We start from the raw sequence: 22799 nt of genomic DNA, 5'->3' as shown, positions 1-22799 counted from the left end.
TGATCAAGGAAGAAAATATCGGTGATATCGGAAATATCGGTAGTCCGAAAACACGGAAATATTGATGGAAATATCGGTAAAATATCAATATCGATAAAAATTACATGGAAACCACGGAAATTGTAAGAAAAACTTGGAAATTTTTATTGAAACTTTGTAGGATGTTTATTTAGTCAATTATCTATTAGTTTATCACAAAAAATTGGAAGGAAATGCATTGCATGATGGATTTAACATTATCAAGTTGATTATATAGCGATCTGACAAACATTATGAGTGTAGAAAATATGTAGTAATTAGTGAAAGAAGTCTAAACACACCATAATCATTTATATATAATGAATTAGTACAATATTTTACACTTTAGTACCACATAGAGTTCCTATGAGGTTCAAATTTGTCACTATCTTCATCATCTCTATGTGTAGAATGAGTGTATTGTGAAGAGTAGTTATCAAATGATAAATCCCCAAAATAGTTTTGCATGTAATTGTTAATATGCCACCCATATGGATCCGAGATTGGTTGAGGTTGTCCATAAGAAAAATCATTTGAAGATTGAGGCTGGGATTGTTTCCATGAGTCGCTCGATTCCATCCCAACAGGAATGGGATATGAAGGGTAGGGAAATGGTTGATTATGAGTATAACCATAGTTACTACTTCCCAATCCAACAGAGTTTGAAGTTCTAGATAACGAGTCATCTTCTTGACTTGACAAAATCCCTTTGCCTCTTTCTCTGCGAGTATAGTCCTTCCCTATGGCACCAATTCCTGGTCCTGCCCGCCTACTGCCATGGTCATCATCCTGTGTTGCATGCGTGAAGTTTGCCTCACCAGTGAAGGGGCTCATATATCCGGGAGGTGGTGGTCCATAATAGTTTCCATATCCACCACCACTACTTCCAGCTCCACTACCTCCAGCTCCACTATGTCCTTCATCATTCCCACCTCCGGTGATAGGTGAGTCTCCTGATCTTGTACTAGAGCTATCATTAGTATCAGCACGATGTTGTGGTTGTGTAGGATTGGAAAAAGGTGGAATTCCAGTGTTGCTTGGTATTGGGTGCAAAAGTTCTTCGAAAGAGTCAGCGCTGCTAGATCCCACCTCCTCCTCTAATACTCTTTCTACATTTATCCCTTCATTACGTGCTTCTTCAGCAACTCTGGGAGCGGGGTTGCCTTCATCATCATCTAAATGAAGAGGTCTAATCCATTGAAAAAGTTGGTTACCCTCCGTATCATCATCTTCACCAACAATATCAAACACATCTAGTGGGTCACCACGGTCGACATGATCGATTTCTGCTTCCTTATCTCGAATTTGAAGCTTCATGTTGTAGTAGCAATAAACTAATTTTTCCAAGCTACTATGAGCCAACTTATTTCTTTGCTTTGTGTGTATGAGTGCAAATGTGCTCCAATTTCTTTCACAAGCAGATGAGGAAGCTGTTTGTGATAATACTTTTATTGCTAACTTTCTCACAGTTGGTGCATCGGTCCCATACATGATCCACCATTCAGCTACAATGAAAAATAATGTTGATAAGCCTAATAACTCCAACAAATTCTATTATAAACTTATAGTGAAATATGTTTATACTCACTAGGAGACATATTTGTTCGAGCAGCAACTGATGTTGGTTCTCCAAATGTTCTTCTTGCATCTTTAAACCATGTTAGCTGAATACAATAAATTGTGTTAGTTTAATCCAACAAAGTAATTATTATAATTTAAGTAATTGTGTACCTCATTTCCAAATTGGCCAACTGCTGGTGATGCAGGGTCTAATTTAGAGTATACATTATGTACAGCACGTATAAGGTTACCATCATCTCCAACACCGGGTCTATATTGGTATCGGGGATTCAAATAATATGCTGTTCAAAGAAACACATACTCTAATAAGATAAATAATACTTATGCAACTAAAGAAATGAATTGCAAATTATGACATAATTTATACCTGCTGCATGCAAATCGTGGTATAATGTTTTATACCATCGGTCTTCAATTATTTTTACGACCCACCTTGCACCATGTTTTCTTTCCAATTCATCCTTCACTACACGCATCAACTCATATACAGCCCCCATAGTAGGATACACTTCTGTGTCAACGATCCGTAAAACTTTGTAAAGAGGTTCAAACACTTGACACACATGTTCTGTTTGACTCCAAAAAGCATGATCAAGCACTATACTTTCCACCATACGACCTGTATTTGAGCGGCTGAAATTGTGGTTGGCCCAATCGTCACTAGTGAATAGTTGCTTCAACCCTGCTTTCTTCTTGAGTAGGCTGTTTAATGCAATATACTTGGTGGCGAATCGAGTGGTAGCTGGACGAATAATTTCTCCTCTGCAAAATTCACGCATCTTTGCCAACAACCAACCGTGATTGTAAATATAATTAGTGATCGTTCTAGCTCTTTTGACCACAGTAGCAACATTCTCTCTCTTCCCTATTGCCTCAAACATAAGATCAATACAATGTGCTGCACATGATGTCCAAAACACATTATGATGCTTCATTAACTTTTTTCCAGCTTTGACAAATGCAGAACCGTTGTCGGTCACGACTTGGACAACATTATGCTCTCCCACCTCCATGATTACATCCCTCAATAATTTGTAAATATACTTGTAATTCTTTATATGGTCTGAAGCATCAACAGACTTCAAAAAAATTGTCTTGCCCTTGGAATATACCATGAAGTTGATGATAGATAATCTGGTCGGGCCGGTCCATCCGTCACACATGATTGTGCAACCATTAGTTTCCCACTTTGACCTCAACTTGTTAACATACTCGCCAATGTCTTTATACTCTATATCCAAATATTTGTTTCTTATCTCATAGGGAGTGGGAGGTTGTACTCCAACACCGGCCTGTTGACATCCCACTACCATATTTTTGAAATGATGTGATGAAGCCTTCGCAGCAGGGACATTTTCATAGATAAAGAACTTGCTAATTAGACGCCCCATTCCCTCCTTCACATTACCTCCCTTGAAATAACTCCAAACACTCTTTTGACGTGCGTTGGATGACTTATATAAACTTGGGGCTATTGGTGGTGTTGGTTGTGATTCTCTAAGACTGCCTCCCCGTCTCATTTGTGCACCACCACTTGTCCCGGAACCTTGTCCCCTATTAGGAATTTTATGAAGGTGTTCTCTTTCCCATGCTGACTGTTTGGAGGCACGTAATGCTTGTTTCAAACTGCGTCGTTCTTCAGGTCCCATGTCATCATCACATTTGTCCTCATCGTCATCATCATCACTGTCAACCGCTTGGCCATAGACTTCTCCCCGTAGCCCAGCTCGAATATTTTCCATTCCTTGTGTCATCTTTTCCTTCTGCTGTTTTTTATTTTTTAATAATGTGCTGATGAATGCTTTCACTTATGGGGGGACATTATCGCATCGTTGGACATTTTTTGCTGGATCTAATCCACTAAGATGGTGCTTAAGTCGTGTCACTCCACCACTCTTCATTACCCGACCACAATATTTGCAAATTGTGCCATGTTTGTTTCCGTCTATTGGGTCGCCATGTTCCCAAGCTGGATCACGTTTACTAGCTCCACTAGACATCTTAAACGTACCTACATTTAATTTGATAAAACCTAATATTAATGAATAATAATCCAATTTGATAAAAAAATAATCACTGATGAATAATAATCCAATTTGATAATAATCCAATTTAATGAATAATCCAATTTGATAATAATCCAATTTAATGAATAATCCAATTTGATAATAATAAAAAAACCTAATATTAATGAATAATAATCCAAATTGATAAAAAAATAATCCTAATATAAAACATAGTGATGAATAATAATCCAATTTGATAATAATAAAAAACCTAATATTAATGAATAATAATCCAATTTGATAAAAAAAAATCCTAATATAAAACACAGTGATGAATAATAATCTAATTTAATGAATAATCCAATTTGATAATAATCCAATTTAATGAATAATCCAATTTGAGAATAATAAAAAACCTAATATTAATGAATAATAATCCAAATTGATAAAAAAAATAATCCTAATATAAAACATAGTGATGAATAATAATCCAATTTAATGAATAATCCAATTTGAGAATAACAATAATATAAATATAAGTTAGGAAGGGCTTAATAAAAAGTTGTACACATGCTTTCTAATCTAACCTCCGACCAGGCTAACTAATATATTTCATATTAAATTCACAAACATGCAACTGAGATCCCCATGTTCTATTTTATTTTTTATTTTATTTTTTTGGTCTTAACTTAATATTAATGAATAATAAAAAACTTAATATTAATGAATAATAATCCAAATTGAAAAAAAATTAATCCTAATATAAAACATAGTGATGAATAATAATCCAATTTGATAATAATAAAAAACCTAATATTAATGAATAATAATCCAATTTGATAAAAAAAATAATCCTAATATAAAACATAGTGATGAATAATAATCTAATTTAATGAATAATCCAATTTGATAATAATCCAATTTAATGAATAATCCAATTTGAGAATAATAAAAAACCTAATATTAATGAATAATAATCCAAATTGATAAAAAAAATAATCCTAATATAAAACATAGTGATGAATAATAATCCAATTTGAGAATAACAATAATATAAATATAAGTTAGGAAGGGCTTAATAAAAAGTTGTACACATGCTTTCTAATCTAACCTCCGACCAGGCTAACTAATATATTTCATATTAAATTCACAAACATGCAACTGAGATCCCCATGTTCTATTTTATTTTTTATTTTATTTTTTTGGTCTTAACTTAATATTAATGAATAATAAAAAACCTAATATTAATGAATAATAATCCAAATTGAAAAAAAATTAATCCTAATATAAAACATAGTGATGAATAATAATCCAATTTGATAATAATAAAAAACCTAATATTAATGAATAATAATCCAATTTGATAAAAAAAATAATCCTAATATAAAACATAGTGATGAATAATAATCTAATTTAATGAATAATCCAATTTGATAATAATCCAATTTAATGAATAATCCAATTTGAGAATAATAAAAAACCTAATATTAATGAATAATAATCCAAATTGATAAAAAAATAATCCTAATATAAAACATAGTGATGAATAATAATCCAATTTAATGAATAATCCAATTTGAGAATAACAATAATATAAATATAAGTTAGGAAGGGCTTAATAAAAAGTTGTACACATGCTTTCTAATCTAACCTCCGACCAGGCTAACTAATATATTTCATATTAAATTCACAAACATGCAACTGAGATCCCCATGTTCTATTTTATTTTTTATTTTATTTTTTTGGTCTTAACTTAATATTAATGAATAATAAAAAACCTAATATTAATGAATAATAATCCAAATTGAAAAAAAATTAATCCTAATATAAAACATAGTGATGAATAATAATCCAATTTGATAATAATCCAATTTAATAATAATCCAATTTAATGAATAGTCCAATTTGATAGTAAGCCAATTTAATGAATAATCCAATTTAATGATTAATAATCCAATTTAACAATAATCCAATTTATTTGTTATTGTATAAATTACAATAATATAAATATAAGTTTGTAAACTTACCTTAAATATGGAACCCTTTGTGTTCAAGCTTTGGAATAGATCTGGAATGGCTTTGAAAATGGTAAGGGAAATAAAATAATAAATAACATTAAACATATTAAAATAATCCTAGGGAATAATTATACAACATTACTTAATTACTTAAAAAAAATTAACATGTAATTGTTAACATTACTTAATTACCTACAAAAATTAACATGCAAGTATTAATTAGTTAAAAAAATTAACATACGAGTCCATACAAATTTATTTGTTGTTGTATACATTACAATAATATAAATATAAATTTGTAAACTTACCTTAAATATGGAACCCTTTGTGTTCAAGCTTTGGAATGGATCTGGAATGACTTTGAAAATGGTAAGGGAAGAAGAATAAACGAAATTGCTCTGAGGGAATGCCTCTGATACTCCAACTCTCATAAGGTTTTGCACATCCTCTGAGGGAATATAAGTATATAACAGAGAGTGGAACATGGTTTTGCCTGTGAAAGCATATCACAGACTCACAGTGATACACGGTTTCATTATTAAAGTTCTAATATTCGTTGTCCATTGTCTGCAATTGTAAAAAGTGATTGAAAAATTAGTGAGGTGAGTCAGATGGGGTCAATCAACCACAGAGGCACACACACAGACATGCTATTATTCGTTGTCCATTGTCTACAAATGTAAAAAGTGATTGAATAATTCATGAGGTGAGTCAGATGGGTCACTCAATCACAGAGGCACACACGCACACAGACGTGCCATCACACACGCACATAACACACGCACACATATCACATACGCATACCGCACTCTCTCTCTCTCTCTCTCATTCTCGATCCTTCTCTCATCTTCTCTGAGTCGCGCCGGACCTCTCTTCTCCCCCTTCTCCATTCGACCCACACACACCCACACACATATCTCCATCCTTCTCTCTTCTTCTCTGAGGCGCATGACCTCTCTTCTCCCCCTTCGCCTTTCGACCCACACATACACAGATCTCCCCCTTCTCGATCCTTCTCTCTTCTTCTCTGAGGTCTGCCCTCGATCCATTCGACCCACACACACACAGATCTCCCCCTTCTCCCACTCTCTCGATCCTTCGCTGCCGTTGATCGTGGGTCTGGCGAAGTGGAACATGGCTCAGTCGTCTCTCAGGTAAGATTCCATTGAAACCCTAACTTAGATGTGTTGAATCTTTGATGCATGCGTGAAATTTGAGGCTTATATGTGAAATTTAAGTTAAAATTCGTGTTTTTGCAAGGTTTTTGGGACGAAATGGGCTCGGGAACAGGCACACATCTCCGGCGTCCGATATCGGAGTCCGATTGCCGCGTTTGCCGACATTTCTCGATATTTCCAAAATATCGCGATATTATCGATAATATCGATAATATCGCGATATTTGGCCGAAACCCCCACGGAAACCAGTTTAAATATCCATGTTCCGAAAAATCGATATTATCGGCGAAATATCGCCGATAATATCGATATTTAAATCTGTGATCATGATGATTGGATAGCAACTGCTATGAACTGCAGCCATCAGTTTCCTTTGACGTGGAGTAATGCAGGCATCCTTATCATGTCCCATATCCCTTAATTCTAGGAGATCAGTTATTGACATGGCCATGACTCCTAATTGGTTTAAACCCACGTTTAGGTATCCTTATCATGATATGTGTAAGTTCAAAACCTAACAATAAATTCTTGCAACTCATGTTTTTTAGATAAAAACCCACATAATTCTAAACATTCAAATAAACCCAAATTTGAAAAAGATTGCTAAGTAGAAAAGTAATTTACCTATTGTTACAAAATATTATTTGTGCCACAATTTTCAAATTAAATCAAAACTCTAGTGGTGGATTCGAAAAATCAAACACCGAACTGAAGTTGAAAAAAACCGAACTAAAACAAACAAACCGAACCGAACGAAAAAGTATTGGTCAGTTTTAGTTTTGGTGATTCAAAAATCGACCCACTCCCCCATTTTTGTCTGCGAATTCAAACTCAAACGCAGTTAACCACTGTTGCTCTCCTCTCATGTGTCTCTTTCTTGTTACGTTAACTTTTTCCGGTGCCTATGGAATTAGTATTTTGTTTTTATTATCAACCAGGTGGGATTAAACATCAAATTTTAGAAGCTCGAGGAATAAGCAACGACTAATGAGGGTATGGAAATGGAAGTTACAGGTTCCAACCGACGGGCTGACGGGAAAGAGAAAGAGTTGGTGAGGAAGGAGTTGATGGAGGAACATACAGCGAAGTCATTGCTGACAGCAAAAGCCCATGGAGCATTGCATTTCCCATTTGGTTCATGGGGAAAGAGAAAAGAGGAAGAAAAACAAAATATTTTAGGACACAGATTTTCTGTTGTGTTTTTTGTTTTAATGACTCCGGTCATCCAACATCGGCATTTATTTTCTAGTTTGACTTGTAAAGATTTTATCCTTGTGGAACCCCAACCTTTTCTCTTGCCTGTGACATTGTAAGAAACTTGAAGCATTTGCCTTGTATTCCCTCGGGAGCTGCTTGGTTGCTTGTCTCTGGTAATTCACTTGTTAATTTCTGCCTTGATTTCAGAAACATATATATATATATATATATATATATATATATATATATATATATATATCACTACTTGTATCTGCTTTGGTACAATCGCACCAGTTTTACCGTCGTATTTGTACGTACAAGTATAATTGGGGTGTGTGTTAGCAAATATGAACGTGTATTTCTTGTACATTTGTAAGAACAACCATTGTATCTAGGAAGACAGACAAGGTAACCGATGTCGTATCTGATGTAGGTTACACAATAGTGCTCCTGTTACATGGAGTACTGTTGGTAAGTATTTTCTCTTGATGCGGGCAGAGTTTCGGATAGTGTGTGTATCTTTGTCTCAGTTGTAATGTTATCTCTATTAATTAATGAAATTCTCTTTGTCAATCAAAATAAGATGAAAAGATTACTTAGTCTTTTAACACAAAAAAAAAAAAATATAGGCAATAATGTAATTTTATATGTTCAAATTTTACTTTTTTTATTGAAGCATCACCTATAGGTGATGTTAAAATATCTTCAATATTAAAAAAAAAACCAAGAAAAAAAACCTCCCACTCCCCCCCCCCCCACATTCTCTCTCTCTCTCTCTCTCTCTCTCTCTCCCCCTCTATCCTACTCATTTTCTAAAAAAATGTGTTCATAACTTCATACACACATTTCACAGGTCCAAATTTTATTGTTTTTTATTGAAGCCCCACCTACAAGTGATATTAAAATACCTCCAATATTAAAAAAAAAAAAAAAAAAAACCTCCCACTCCCCCCCCCACTTTCTCTCTCTCTCTCTCTCTCTCCCTCTCTTCTTCTCATTTTCTAAAAAAATATGTTCATACACACAAAGTGGGTAGACAAATACTAATAAACAGTTATTTGCTCTTTGTTTTTCTTTTGCCCCAAAAAACTTTGGTGTTTTCAAAGCTTTGTTAATAGTAACTAGCTTTTGCCTACATACTTTGTGTGTATGAACACATTTTTTTAGAAAATGAGAAGGAGAGAGGGAGAGAGGGAGAACGTGGGAGGTTATTGTTTTTGGTTTTAAAATTATTTTTTTTTGTATATTTTTTTTTAAATATTGGAGGTATTTTAACATCACATGTAGGTGAGGTTTCAATAAAAAACAGTAAAATTTAGACCTATGAAATTACATTATTGCCCATCTTTTTTTTTTTGTGATAGAAACTAATTTGTCTTTTCATTCTCTTTTGGTTGATAAAGAGGGTTTTATTAATTAGTAGATATTCCTTAAAATCGTAAAATGTTCTCTGTAAATTCCATTAAGTAATCAATAATATTTGACGATGTTATAATTTTCTTAATCTCTCTTGATGGTTATTATGTAAGAGGTGAAAGAGAAGTTATAGAACTACTTGAAAACCAGTCGGAAAAACTGCTCAACAAACCATTGATGGAAAGGGCAGATGAGAATCGCACCGTGCCACATTGGTCTCTTCGCAACTTCTTCTTGCGACCATCGGTTCTTGGGAAACATTTGCCTTGCACAACATGTAAGTCACTACTTTTTTTCCCCAGTAAATTTAGTTTAACTTTGTTGACTTTAATACGTTCCTGGTATGTCCAGACGATTCTGAAGACAGTTTGTGCATTCTTAGCATTAGTATGGGGGCTCTTTGGTGTATATGGCGACGCAGAATTCAAGTGGTATTACGGGTTTGTAATTCATACAAATATGGCATATTGCTCTGGCGTTCTTCATGGATGCTTTGATGCACGGGTATAGATGCATCTCCCACTTCACATTGTAACCCTAACTTCTCTGCAGGTATCCTTACATGGCTGTTGTACTGAACTTCAGCCAGACGTGGGCATTGTACTGCCTTGCGCAATTCTACAATGTAACGCACAAAAGACTGGAACCGATAAGGCCAGTCCCAAAGTTCATTAGATTTTTGGTGGCAAGGTGTGGGCATCGTGCTATTCTGTGCATTCGTGTTCTTCCCAGGGAGGATAAACTACAAAGCGGCTTGCAGAATTACGTGATTTGTAACGAAGTATGTTGCTTCTTTTGCTCTGGCAACTTTGTTTTTCCTTACCAATGATGGCTGTGGATGCAAATTTCCGTCTTTTTCTTCTTGGACAAAATTGCACTTGCAAAACAATTAACACCTTAGGTCAAGGCCAAGAGCCTCACGCGTCCACGATGAATGGGGGGAGGGCTTTGGCCGAAGAAACCTCTGATGCCGAAGTTAGAATTTGAGGGAAAAGTGTTTAGAGAAATTTGAAGAATTTTGCAAGAGAGTTCAAATTAGGTTTTTTGGGGAAATGGAAGCTATTTATAGGGGTGTAGCTGACCCTTATTTGGAGAAAAGGGGTCCGGTCACTTATGGTGGTTTTGGGGTGTAATTGCAAGATATTATGTCAAAATAATATATCGCAATCAATTAGAAAATTAATTAGGAAATTAATCAATTAATTTAGGTAATTAATCCCAATTTGAATGAATAATTGTGGGTTACCTTGTGGGGAGGATTTGATGAGGATGGATGAAATAGGTTTTGAATAAATCCCTATTTTGATCACTTTTGACCTTGATTGAGTTATGATTGTCCGCTGCTTGTGCGTGGGAGTTCCGATGTGCCTCGAGGGTAATTTTGTCTTTTTAACCCAAAAATCCATATGTCGTCTCTATATTCTTCTTGATTATTTTTGGCTTCACAAATGCCTGCACACCTGTTGGGCTGCTCGCAGGAAATGGCAGCAGGTGTAGAAATCTTCTTGCTTTAGGAAACATAGGATTCTTCCTATTTTGATGTAGATTCCTTCTTTAATATGAAATTAGATCAATCTAGGAAAGGGAAATAAATTACTTTTAAAGTCTATTTAAGTTTACCTTAAGTAGATTATTAAATCAACTTCAGAGAGCAATTTATTCTACCCTACAAGAGAGAGCTAGATGAGATTTGTTCCCCCTCCCCTAGCAATCTTCTACACTTGCTCGTGCAAAGGACCGTCTTTCGTTGCTTTCTTCGTCTTCACGCCACACCAAGGTAAGAAAAAAATTAATTTTCCTTGTTTTCATAATTTTTGGGAGTCTCGGGGCTTGAAGTTTGGCTCGACGGGGGTCGAGAAAGTAGAGAAAGTGACTGTCGTGGGGTAGCTTTGTGGTCTTGGCGCGGCATCATCTCGATTCGAGCCGAGAGTTGGCTTGGGTTGGGAGCCGTGGTCTGGGTTTGGCGTGGGCCAAATTGGTGATAGGCTAAAGATACACGAGCTTTCTTTCCCTTTTTATCTATTTATTTTTTATTTTTTTGGCTGGGCTCAGGCCCGTGCCTGAGGGAAAATAAAGAGAGGCCGATAGCCTTGTTGGGTCGTGGGGCTTGCTGTGTTGTGTCTTCCTATCCTTTTTTGTTTTGTTTTTGTTTTTGTTTTTGTTTGTGTTGTCGTCTAATGAAGTTTCCTTGCGTCTTTGTAGAATTTCTTCAAGCATGTCTTCCTCGAGCCACACGAATGATGATGGTGTGCTTCCATTGTATCGTTAAGGCGGGTCTTTGAGTAAGGTTGGCTACTTCAAGGATGCTCACTTCAAAATTAGCTCTGATGACTTGTTTAGAGACTTCCTTGAGGCATATAGGCACATTATTCCATTGGGAGTACGTGTGAAGTGTGTCAAGGATGGTAGCAGCTGTGAGCCGTGCAATGGAGCTCGGAGAGCCATCAAGTTTCACCCTTACTACTTTGTGTTGGGGTTTACTTTTCATATACCGTGTTTCTTCCAAGAAGTGCTTTGCTCCATGAGATGTTCCTTGACTCAATGTTTTCTGAATGCAGTCCTCGTGATGGTGAGATTCCTCAATCTAAGCCAATTCTTTGACTTAGATCTAACCGTCAACCAATTTTGGTACTTTTTTGACATAGGCCACATCGAGGAAGTTGGGCAGCTGTGATCTCGCTATAGGCTATTTGACCATTCAAGCAAGGGAGATCATGACTAGGCCAAAGAGACTTTAGAGATAAGTGGAGAATGAGAGTTTGATTCTTCCCCTGAGTTGCGTGTTCTGACGATTTTCATCTCTGGTAAGTAGGCTGCTTAGTCCATCGGTTGCTTTGTACTTTCGCTAAGCTGATTTCTGACTTTTTAATTGTCTTACTCTGTTCTTGTAGATTCGAAATTTGGCTCAACTCCTAAGACTTCTCTAGACATGAAGAAAGTGCATGTTACTTTAGGTATCCATTCCGAGTACCGTGAGTGGCATTGGCTGCTTAGTCTTATTCGCTAGGAGAAAAGTGGGCTGCCCCTAAGAGAGAAGATAAAGCGAATCAAGGTTGAGGCGTTGGCTCGCTCGATCACCGTTGTGAAGCTTGCTGCAAATGAAGGTGGGAAAAAGACCTTCCCCGCCTGCTTAAAAGATGTCGGCTGAGGAAAAGCCAAAGACTTCTTCTGCTGCTCGCAAGGGTTCGTTAGCTGCCCTCAGGCTTGTGATTAACTTGACTTCTTCTAAGGGTGAGAATGATAAGGCTGCTACATCCGTGCCAGTGATGAATGCCGTTCCAAAGGTGACTAGTTCGATTGCTGATAGGATCGCTCAGCGTAGAAGTTCTGACGTGTCCCTAGTGCTGAAATTCAGTCTGGGGCTAAGTCTGGTTCATTTTTGGAGAGGCTTGCCACTATGAAGAGTGACAAGGTGCCTTGGCTTGCTAGAGTAGCGCCAAAACCTGATCCCTCTACTGATAAGACCGATTCGTCTACTGAAATGAAGAAGGCTACTCGTGCGGCAGTTGTAAGAAATCTACCAAGTGTGTTTCTAGGGAAGTTGCTGAGATTTGTGTGCTTTTAAGACCATATCTGCTTGAGGATATGGATATGTATGCCAAGTTTATTGATGACGTTAAAAGGGTTGTTGGCCCAAGTTCCTTTGCGAAGCATACGACCAAGTATAGGATGATTGCTTTGTTGTCTATGATGCAGAAAACGGTGATTCTAGCAGCTGAGTCTATTTTCCTTGATCAAAAGGACATTAAAGCTGCTAAGGAGGTGGCAAGGACTGTGGCAGCCAGAGCTTACTCTTTGGCTGAGAAAGTCAAAAAGTTAGAATCTGAGCTTGCTGCTTTGAAAGAGTCTAATATCTCTGCCTCTACTTCTCTGCAGCTTGAGACCGCTCGCCAAAAGATCGTAGATTTGAACACTAAGCTTGATGTTATCCAAGTTAAGTATGAAAGTGCAGAAAAGGAGATCGGGTGTTACATACCTTAGATTTAAGACCTTGAGCGTGCCATCTCTGAGCCCCGCTCTGCTACTTACGTAAAGGATAAAGAACTGATCGCTGCTTATAACCAAGTGATCCACTTCAAGAAGGTCGTTGATAGGCTTAAACTTCAAGTGTTAGAACTCCAGGGTGTTTTGAAGATCAACGACAGTCTGAAGAAGGAAGTGGAAGAGCTGTAGCGCGTCCGTGCTAGTCTGATCAAGGAGAATGAGTAGTTGAAGGATGAGAAAACTGGGTTTGAGGCTTCGCTTGCTCAGAGTCAAGCTGATTTCTACAAGTTGGGTTATATAGACAATCTCTTTGGGCGACCGTCTAACTTTGAGTTTTTTGGTAAAGACTTTGAGACCTTATCTATTTCTCTGGAAGACTTGCTCTCATTTACTTTCGAGGTTTTTATTGGTGAAATAGTCAGAGAAGCTGATGCTCAGGCTGGAGCAGCCGGGGTTGAAGCACCGGATGGTGCCATGGCTGATGATGGTGTGGTGACCGAGTAGTTGTGGAACGTACAAGCTGTGGATGAGTAGTTTTCTATGTAGTTTTTAAGATTTTCTTTGTTTTCCTTGTTGCTTTTGCTTTGCTTGAACTCATTCGGTCTTTGCTAGTTGTCTATCAATTTTGCTAGAAAATTTAATAAACTTACTTCCTTCACTTTTCTCCATCTTCACTTCTTTTGTTCATGCCCTAACCTTTTAGACTTTATAAACCAGTGACATGCGTGCTACTTTTCTATAAGAAAACAGGCCCGCGTAGACTGTGCAGCCGTATGAGTTGGTGTAGAACTTTGCAAAGTTGTTAGCCATAGGATCGGCAGCAGGACACCTTACTTACAGAAGTAGACAAGTCCGCATAACCACTAGGCTGTTAACCTTGGCTTTCTCTAATTTCGTAGGTTACGTAACAAGTATTACAACACTTTAGGACTTGGTGTAGATCGTTCCGCGCTTTGGCAGAAATGAAGCACATCAACTGCGTAGCATGTCGGCAATGGATGAAGCTTTATATATACGTGCTAACTTGTTTAACCTCTCACAGAAATGTGCAGTTGTATAAGTTTAGCGTGACTGACTGCTCGAAGGGCAAGCCGTAGTGCACTCAGTAACAGCTATTGGGTTCCAGGGCAACCGTTCATAGGGCGTATTGTGTTATATGCCTCATTCATTTCTCGGGCCCGGTTCCCCGCGGATTAGGCTTAGAGATCCAAAATCCTTCAGTTAGCTAAGCCTTGAAAAAGAGCATTGTGGTTATTTCTAGGAATTCCGGCACAAGCCATTGTGCATCTAGTTATATTACGGCAGCCCGACTTATCCACGTCTAATTATTTGGAGTGTTAAGTTTATCTTCCCGCTTTGGAGAGCAGACCCATGTGGGTGTCGGGTAATTGGTTACCTTCTCGCACTAGAAAGCATGGTTGGTCTATCGATGGGGGTGCAATTCCTGCGATGAATCCCTAAGAAGGGCGTGATCTTCTTTTGAAGTGCAAGAGTGATCAGTTGTTGTAGACATGTAGTCGAGCCAAGTTGTAAATTACTTCTGAATTCCTCATTGAAAAACGAGTGAAATGAACGAAAACTTATCTGTAAAGTAGAGACTGCATATCAACTGGATAATCTTTGGCTCGCGAGGTGGTGCTCGTTAAGCTGCTTGAGTTATTCGGGCTTTGATGTAGTGGGACGTTATACATGGTACTTCTTCATATTGTAGGCGTTCCACTGCTTTTTGATCTCTTTGTTGTTCATGGTGGCGATGGTGTAATTACCCTTACCGCCTACTATGTTGATCTTGTACGGACCTTCTCATATGGGATCCATATTTTTTTAGCCTTCCATACAGGTAGTGATGAAGGCTTTTCTTAGGACTAGATCTCCGGGTTGGAATTGTCGGATCTTGGCCCTTTTGTTGTAGCTGGAGAGGAGCTGCTGCTGGTAGGCTGCGATGTGGGTGATGGTCTGCTCGTTCTTCTCATCTGCCAGATCTAAGCTTGTGACCATCTTCTTACTGTTCTGCTTAATGCTTGGCAGTAGAGTGCTGATACTTGGCACGATGACATTGGGATGAATGATTGCTTCTGAGCCAAAATGCTAAAGAGAAAAGAGTCTCACCGGTTGCTCATCTTTTGGTGGTGCGATACGCCTATAGACATCCGGGGAGTTCGTTTGGCCACTTTCCCTTCTTTCCAGGGAGGGATTTCTTGAGGCAGTCGAGAATCGCCTTGTTGGATGCTTTGGCCTGCCCATTGCCTTAGGGATATCTCAGTGTGGACATGTGCTGCTTGATACCATACGTTTGGAAGAACTTTGCCAAATCTTTGCCCATGAATTACGGTCGTTATCAGTGACGATGGATTGAGGGATGCCAAATCGGCAAATAGTGTTCTTCCATATGAAGCACTCTATGTCTGCCTGAGTCGTGGTTGTCGTGGGCTCTGCTTTTACCCATTTGGTAAAGTAATCAGTTGCCACGATCATCATGCCTCTGCCCCAAGTAGTGGGCAACATTGGCCCTACCAAGTCGATTGCCCATTGCATGAATGGCTAATGACTCATTTGCTGATGTAACTCGCTGGCAGGCAGTACGGGTATCGGCTTGTAGCGTTGGCAGCGGTCGCACTTTTGTACTAACTTCTTAGCGTCTTGATGTATGGTAGGCCAGTAGTAACCTGCATTAAGAGCCTTCTGCGCTAAGGATCAGCCTCCGAAGTGATTTTCATAAATGCCTTCGTGGATTGATCATAGAACCTTTAGGTCGTCAGGAGGCACTAGGAAACGGAGATGTGGTCCAATATTGGATCTTCAAATGAGAATGTCGTTCTACATGTAATAACGTGCTGCCTTTATTTGGAGCTTTCTATACTCTAACTTTTCCGTGGGGAGTGTGCCATTGATCAGGTAGTTTATAATAGAACTTTGCCAGTTGGGAGTTGTACTAACCTGTGACACTTCGGCTGCCGGCTCCGCCTATGTGCTTGCTTATCTAGATACTTCATCAGAATAGAGCGTTTGAGTTGGTGGTCGAGGGCGGAGCCTAGGCTGGCTAGCGTGTCTACGTGAGCGTTGTCTGCTTACGAAACTTGTGTAAGAGTGTAAGTCAGAAATGCCTCAAGTTGCTTACGTACCTTCTCTAGGTATTACGTCATCCTTAGATGTTTTGCTATGTACTCCCCTCTAACTAGTGATTAACTGGGAATCGAAATGAATTGCGAGCTTTTTCATCATTAAATCTTTCGCCATTCTGAGGCCTGCTAGTAAGGCTTCGTACTCCGCTTCGTTGTTAGATGCTTTGAAGCCTAGAGTGATTGCCTGCTTGAGCATTAAATTGTATGGGGTAACAAGGACCACGCTTGCTCCCGAACCTTTGCAGTTGGATGTGTTGTTGACATGTAAATGCCAAAAGTCTCCATCGGGTAGAGCAAGCGTGACTAAGATATGTTCGGCTACCTTTGGGGCATCATTGGGCCGCTCTGTTGTGTTGCCTAGGCTAAGCGTGAATTCCTCTATAAAGTTCGCCAAGGCTTGGGCCTTTATCACCGTACGAGGTCAGAAAACTAAACCGTATTAGTCAAGTTCCATAGCCCATTTCATCACTCGTTGAGAAACATATGAACCATGTAGGATTGACCGTAGAGGATATTGAGTCATGACAATGACTATGTGAGCTTGAAAGTACGGTTTGAACTTCCGAGCCGCAACAACTAGTGCCAAAATTAATTTGTCGATCTTTGGATATCTAGTTTCCACATGAAGAAGAGCTTTAGAAGTGTAGAATACTGGCAGTTGGGCCCCTAGCTGTTCTCATATAAAGGTATAGCTCATTGCTACTTCTGAAACTGTCAAGTAGATGTATAAATCCTCTGCTGCTTCTGGCTTGGATAGTAAGGGAGATGATGTGAGATACTTCCTTAGGTCTTTGAAAGCTCTTTCGCACTCATCATCCCATTTGTCTCGTTGTGCCTTCTTAATGGCTTTGAAAAATGGCTTGCATCAATCAGTGGACCGCAAGAGAAAGAGGTTGAAGATGGCTGCTCGTCCGGTCAAGCTTTAGATCTTTTTCAAGGCAGTTGGAGATTTCATCTATAAGATCGCTCGAATTTGCTTGGGATGTGTTTCGATTCCTCGTTAGGTTGCTAGGTACCTTAAGAATCTGCTTGAAGATACTCCAAATGTGCATTTGGCGGGATTGAACTTCATCTTGTACTTTCTATGGATGTCGAAAGTTTCCGCTAAGTTACCGATGTGGTCTGATCACTGCTTGCCCTTGACCATGATGTCGTCAACATGACCTCCATGGTTACTCCAATTTGCTTCTTAAACATCATGTTTACTAACCTTTGGTAGGTGGTTCTCGTGTTCTTGAGGCCAAAGGGCATGACCTTGTAGCAGTAGGTGCCTCACTCGATATCAAACGTTGTTTTCTCCTTGTCAGGCTCGTACATGGCTATTTGGTTATAGCTGGAGTAAGCATCCAAGAAATTGAGCAGCTGGTTCCCAAAAGTCGAATCTACTAATTGATCGATTCGGGGAAGTGGATAACGATCATTTGGGCATGCTTTGTTGAGGTTAGTATAGTCTACACAAACTCTCCACTTGCCTTTTTCTTTCTTTTTCACCAGCACGACATTAGCAAGCCATGCTGAGTGTGCTACCTCTTATATGAATCTGGCCTCTAGTAGCTTGTCAATTTCTGCTTCTATAATCGTCACTCGTTCAGGTGTAAAATGCCTTCTTTTTTGGATCATCAGTTTGGCAGCGGGGTTGACGTGTAGCTTGTGGCAAGCTATCTTAGGGTCGATGTCAGGCATGTCGGAAGGTGACCAAGCGAAGATTTCATGATTTTCCTTAAAGAAAACTGTAAGTTCTTCATTTTCCTTCGAGGTCAGACGTGAACCGATACTAGTAGTCTTTTCCGGCTGTTGGGGATCAAGAATGATGTGTTCAGCATCATTTTCAGGTTTCCATCCTATTTTGTCTGTTAGCGCGTTGGTTTGGACACCATTTTCTTGATTTGCTTGCTGTAATTGCTATTTGGTACCTTCATCGTCCATTTGGACCTCGATAGCCTCTACGGGGGTAAAAGTTTTATTCTTTTATTCCTTCAATACTTGCATAGTGCATCGTTGAGATGCGGCTTGGTCAGACTTGATTTTTTCAACTCCTCCTCCTGGGATACGGAATCAGATTTTTTGATAATTGACGGAAGTGATGACATCTAGCTTTATCAGCCAAGGTCTCCATAGAATCCCATTGTAGAGAGACAAGTCGCTTACTATTGTGAACTTCTGCTTTGAGACAACTGACTGTGTTTTCACATTAAGTGTGATGTGGCCGATGGCAGTCCAGGTGTGTCCGTTGAATTCTGTGAGTACCTTCGCTCGGGGTATGATTGTGCTTTCCAGGCCCATCTTTTGAATTACTGAGAGTTGAAGTAGGTTGATTGCACTTCCATTGTCAACCATCATTCTGTTGACTATGGCATGGGCCAATTGGACAAATACCACCATCGCGTCGTTGTGCGGAAAGTCGATGCCTTCAGCATCCTGCTCGGTGAAACCAACAATGGGTCTAGGTTGGGTGTCGACTGCTTGGATTTGCGAAACTAAAAGAGTTTGCTAGATCTTCCGTTTCTTCGAATTGTTGGTGGCCCCCAAGTGCTCATAGACGAAGATGCCGTTAATCTGGATTGTCTTGTTGGGGGTTCTTTGTCGGCATTCGTGTTCTTTCTAGGCTGCGCAGCTGGCTTGTCCAAGTATCTGTCGACCTTACCTTATTTCATGAGCTTCTCTAGGTAATTCTTCCAAGTGTAGCAGTCGTCAGTTGTGTGACCGAGACCACGGTGGAATGCACAGTACTTGGTATGGTCCGACTTGGAAGTATTTCCCTTTGATTGCTTCGACAGTTTGAACCATGGTTCGCTCTTAATGTCATGAAGGATTTGGTGATCGAGATTGAGAACTTAGAGTAGTTCTTAGTCGTCAGACTTTCTTTGGTTGCGGGTCAGTCCATATGCTTAGCCTTCTGCCTGCTTTTGTTGTACTGTTTCCCATCCTCATTCTTTTGAGCCACTGCCAACTCTTTTTTAGGCTGCTCGGGCGCCTTGTTTGCTCGTCTAGCCTCATCCCAAAGTGCATGCTTCTCTGCCAGAGTGAAAAATTTTGCCAGAGTTAGATCTTCTTTCATAATCAATTCTCCAAACAACGGGTGATCTGCTGAAAGTCATTTTTGGAAGGCTGCACTTGCTATCGAGTCATCGCATCTGACCATCCTCACCTTCTCTGCTTTGAACCTCTTCACGTAGTCGTGGAGCGACTCCTTTGGATTCTTCTTCACATTGAACAAATGATCAGACTTTTTCTTGATCGAGCGGTAGAATAAGTATTCTTTGGTGAAAACCAAGGAAAGATCATCAAAGCTCCAGATGGATCGTGGCGGTAGGGTGCGAAACCAATCTTACGCTTCGCCTTGTAAAGTGGTGGCGAATATCTTGCACATAAGGGCATTGTTGTTCCGATAAAGAACCATCGCGCTTTAGTAGTGCTTCAAGTGCCTCTCTAGATCTCCATCTCCTTTGAAAGATGTGAAATGTGGCATGCTAAACTTGCGTAGAGGCTTTGTTAGCTCGATCTTGTCCATAAAAGGTAACATGCTTATGTTGGTCATGCCCCGTCGTAATGCTTCATCGACGACCTCGTTACGTTGGAAATTACGTAATCGTTCGTTTAAGAGTTTTTCTACCTCTTACTGAATTTACCTTTGTTGGGGGTAACAAAGCTCTCGGTTGCCCCCCGTCTTGACCTACTAGTCTAGGCTACTCTTCTACATGCTCTGCTCGTTTATGCTACGGTTGCGGTGTATGTGATTCATTCCTAGCAGGTTGCCATTTGAAATTAAGCCAGATTAAGTGACTGCTCATCTCCGTCCGTCGTGCTGCCTACTCCGATATGAGGTGGATGATGCTCCTTGTGGGCCTAGCCGTGAATGAACACTTCGCCTAGAAGGTTGTCCATGTTGATCATAAGAGTGTGGTCTCAACCATGAATGGACGCTCGTTTGTGGGCCTAATCGAGAGTGCATGCTCCTCCATGCGCTAGGACATGAGTATACGCTATCTCGGGGGCCTAGTCGTGAGTGTACACTGCCAGAACACTCGATTCATGACTGGTCGATTGGTTGCTTGCTAGGACGTTGTTGGAGAGGTTCTTCGCCTGTCCTTGTCCTACTTCGAGACACCTCGTCCTGGGCACGTTACATCTCGGTGCACTGTAAGAGCTGATTCACCAAGGTCGTTTGCTGTGCGAGGGTGCTCATCAACTCTATGACTTGTCGAGACAAGTGTTGTTCTTCATTTGGGTTAAAAGAGCTTGGAAGGAACGCATTTCCTTGAGTAGCGGAAGTGTGGTAGATCCATATGCGAGATTTGAGTTAAGAAATGTCAAATCTGTGGAGAAATGTGGTGAAAATACCCCTGGTTCAATCGTCAGCCCAAAAATTTAGAGCCGAGACTGTTGAACTGGTCTTGGACCAATTTAGGCTACTTGGGACACCATGGGAGTGGGCTACTCCATGTGCGGCACGTGTGGGAGTTGGGTCTGAGCTCGGCTCAGATGTGCGCTAGGCTCGCGCTAGGTTGTGGCTCAGGTCAGCTCATCTTGGGCTTAGGCCCTTGAAGCTTGAAATGTCGCGGCTTGGGCCCTCTGGACTTGGGCTCGACCTTGGAGTGGATTAGGCTCGTGATGGCCTTGGGGCCGTAAGGTTTGGGCTACTGCCTTGGCAGTTACGGCTGCGACTTGGGCCTCTTTATGCTAGGTCGAGCTGGACTCTCTTGTGTCGCGGGCCTAGGCTCGCTACTGCAAGGTGGCATGGGCCTGGGCTTGCGGCTGCAAGGTATCTCCTTCACCGTGGGCTTGGGCCTCATCGAGGGTTGCCACTGTGGCTGCTACGGTGATGCCCAGTAGGGGTGGTGCCGATCCACTTGCCGTCGCGTTGAGCCTCATGGCCGTGGTCCAAATCCTTGAGCAGAGGAAGTTTCGTTCGTTGTGGTTTCTGAGTTTCTAGTCATTGTACTTTTCTTTTACATTTTATCAAAGAATTTTTATAAATAAAAATTCCAAGAATAAGAATGTACGAAAATTCTACAAATGAAAAAAAAAACGAATAACCTTGAATGCGAAAGTCTTTTTTCGAGCATGTGAATCAAGACTCTCAATGAAAGCACCAATTTGTAGATGTAAATTTTTGCCTTCTTCTTCTTGGACGAAATTGCACCTGCAAAACAATTAACACCTTAGGTCAAGGCCAAGAGCCTCACACGCGTCAAAGAACCTCCGATGCCAAAATTAGAATTTGAGGGAAAAGTGTTTAGGGAAATTTGGAGAATTTTGCAAGAGAGGTGTGGCCGGCCCCTATTTGGAGAAAAGGGATCCGACCACTTATGGTGGTTTTTGGGTGTAATTGCAAGATATTATGTCAAAATAATATCTTGCAATCAATTAGGAAATTAATTAGAAAAATAATTAATTAATTAGGAAATTAATCAATTAATTTAGGTAATTAATCCTAATTTGAATGAATAATTGAGGGTTACCTTGTAGGGAGGATTTGATGAAGATGAATGAAATAGGTTTTGAATAAATACCTATTTTGATCACTTTTGACCTTGATTGAGTCGTGATTGTCCCCTGCTTGCGCGTGGGAGTTCCGGTGTGCCTCGAGGGTAATTTTATCCTTTTAACCCAAAAATCCACATGTCGTCTCTATATTCTTCTTGATTATTTTTGGCTCCACAATGGCCACAAAGCTTCATTTTAATTTTGTTTACTCCTATAGATAATGCAGTTTTGTATCTGTGTAATTGGTAGATGGCAATTGCAGCGGCTCATGTGTTTGCCTTTTCAACCGAACCATATCATTACATTTCGGCGTACGGGTATGTGAAAATCACCACTGCAACACCCAAGGCAGAAGTGAAGTTGGAGGAAGGTGACGCCCCAGCTATGCTCGAAAGAAAACAGACTAAGGTTGAAGCGCCTGGAAGAAGTGTCACTGAGAGTGTTCAGGACATTGTTGTTGATGGCAGTCAGCGTGTAAGTTTATTCCCTATCGATAATCATCCAGTGGATGTTCTGTAGTCTGTTGTGAAGGGGGTCAAGAAGGGCGCGACGAAGATCCAGGAGACTTTCCATGACAGAACAGTGGACTCAGAAGTAGAAGTTGAGGAACAAGTTGGAAATTTTGTCAGAGAAACTCATATCGACCTGTAGGAAAGTACTCTCTTTCTGCTTGCATTGAAAAAATATAGTCACTGTGATTAAATTTTTCATGGAAATAATGAGAAAGCGAGCAGATTCGAATGTTTATTTGGGACATTCTTGTACCATATTACATTTTTTTTACTACGGAAG

General features: G+C 39.7%; 1 protein-coding gene and 1 pseudogene across 1 annotated transcript; one reads left to right on the top strand and one right to left on the bottom strand.

Moving 5' to 3' along the window:
* Window positions 1-300: 300 nt before the first annotated feature.
* LOC126601092 (uncharacterized) lies at window positions 301-2312 on the bottom strand. Its single transcript, XM_050267761.1, has 4 exons — window positions 1967-2312; window positions 1750-1880; window positions 1607-1682; window positions 301-1523 (listed from the first exon to the last, which is right to left on the bottom strand). The coding sequence occupies exons 1-4, from the start codon at window positions 2211-2213 to the stop codon at window positions 364-366; spliced, it is 1614 nt and encodes a 537-aa protein (XP_050123718.1). The 5' UTR covers window positions 2214-2312; the 3' UTR covers window positions 301-363.
* Window positions 2313-7802: 5490 nt separating this feature from the next.
* On the top strand, window positions 7803-22761 carry LOC126602745 (protein LAZ1 homolog 2-like; annotated as a pseudogene).
* Window positions 22762-22799: the final 38 nt, after the last annotated feature.

This window comes from Malus sylvestris, chromosome 15 (assembly GCF_916048215.2).
Source record: "Malus sylvestris chromosome 15, drMalSylv7.2, whole genome shotgun sequence".
NCBI classification, from domain to species: domain Eukaryota; kingdom Viridiplantae; phylum Streptophyta; class Magnoliopsida; order Rosales; family Rosaceae; genus Malus; species Malus sylvestris.
The sequence above is the reverse complement of the archived record's forward strand: the minus strand, read 5'-3'. Positions and strand labels throughout refer to the sequence as shown.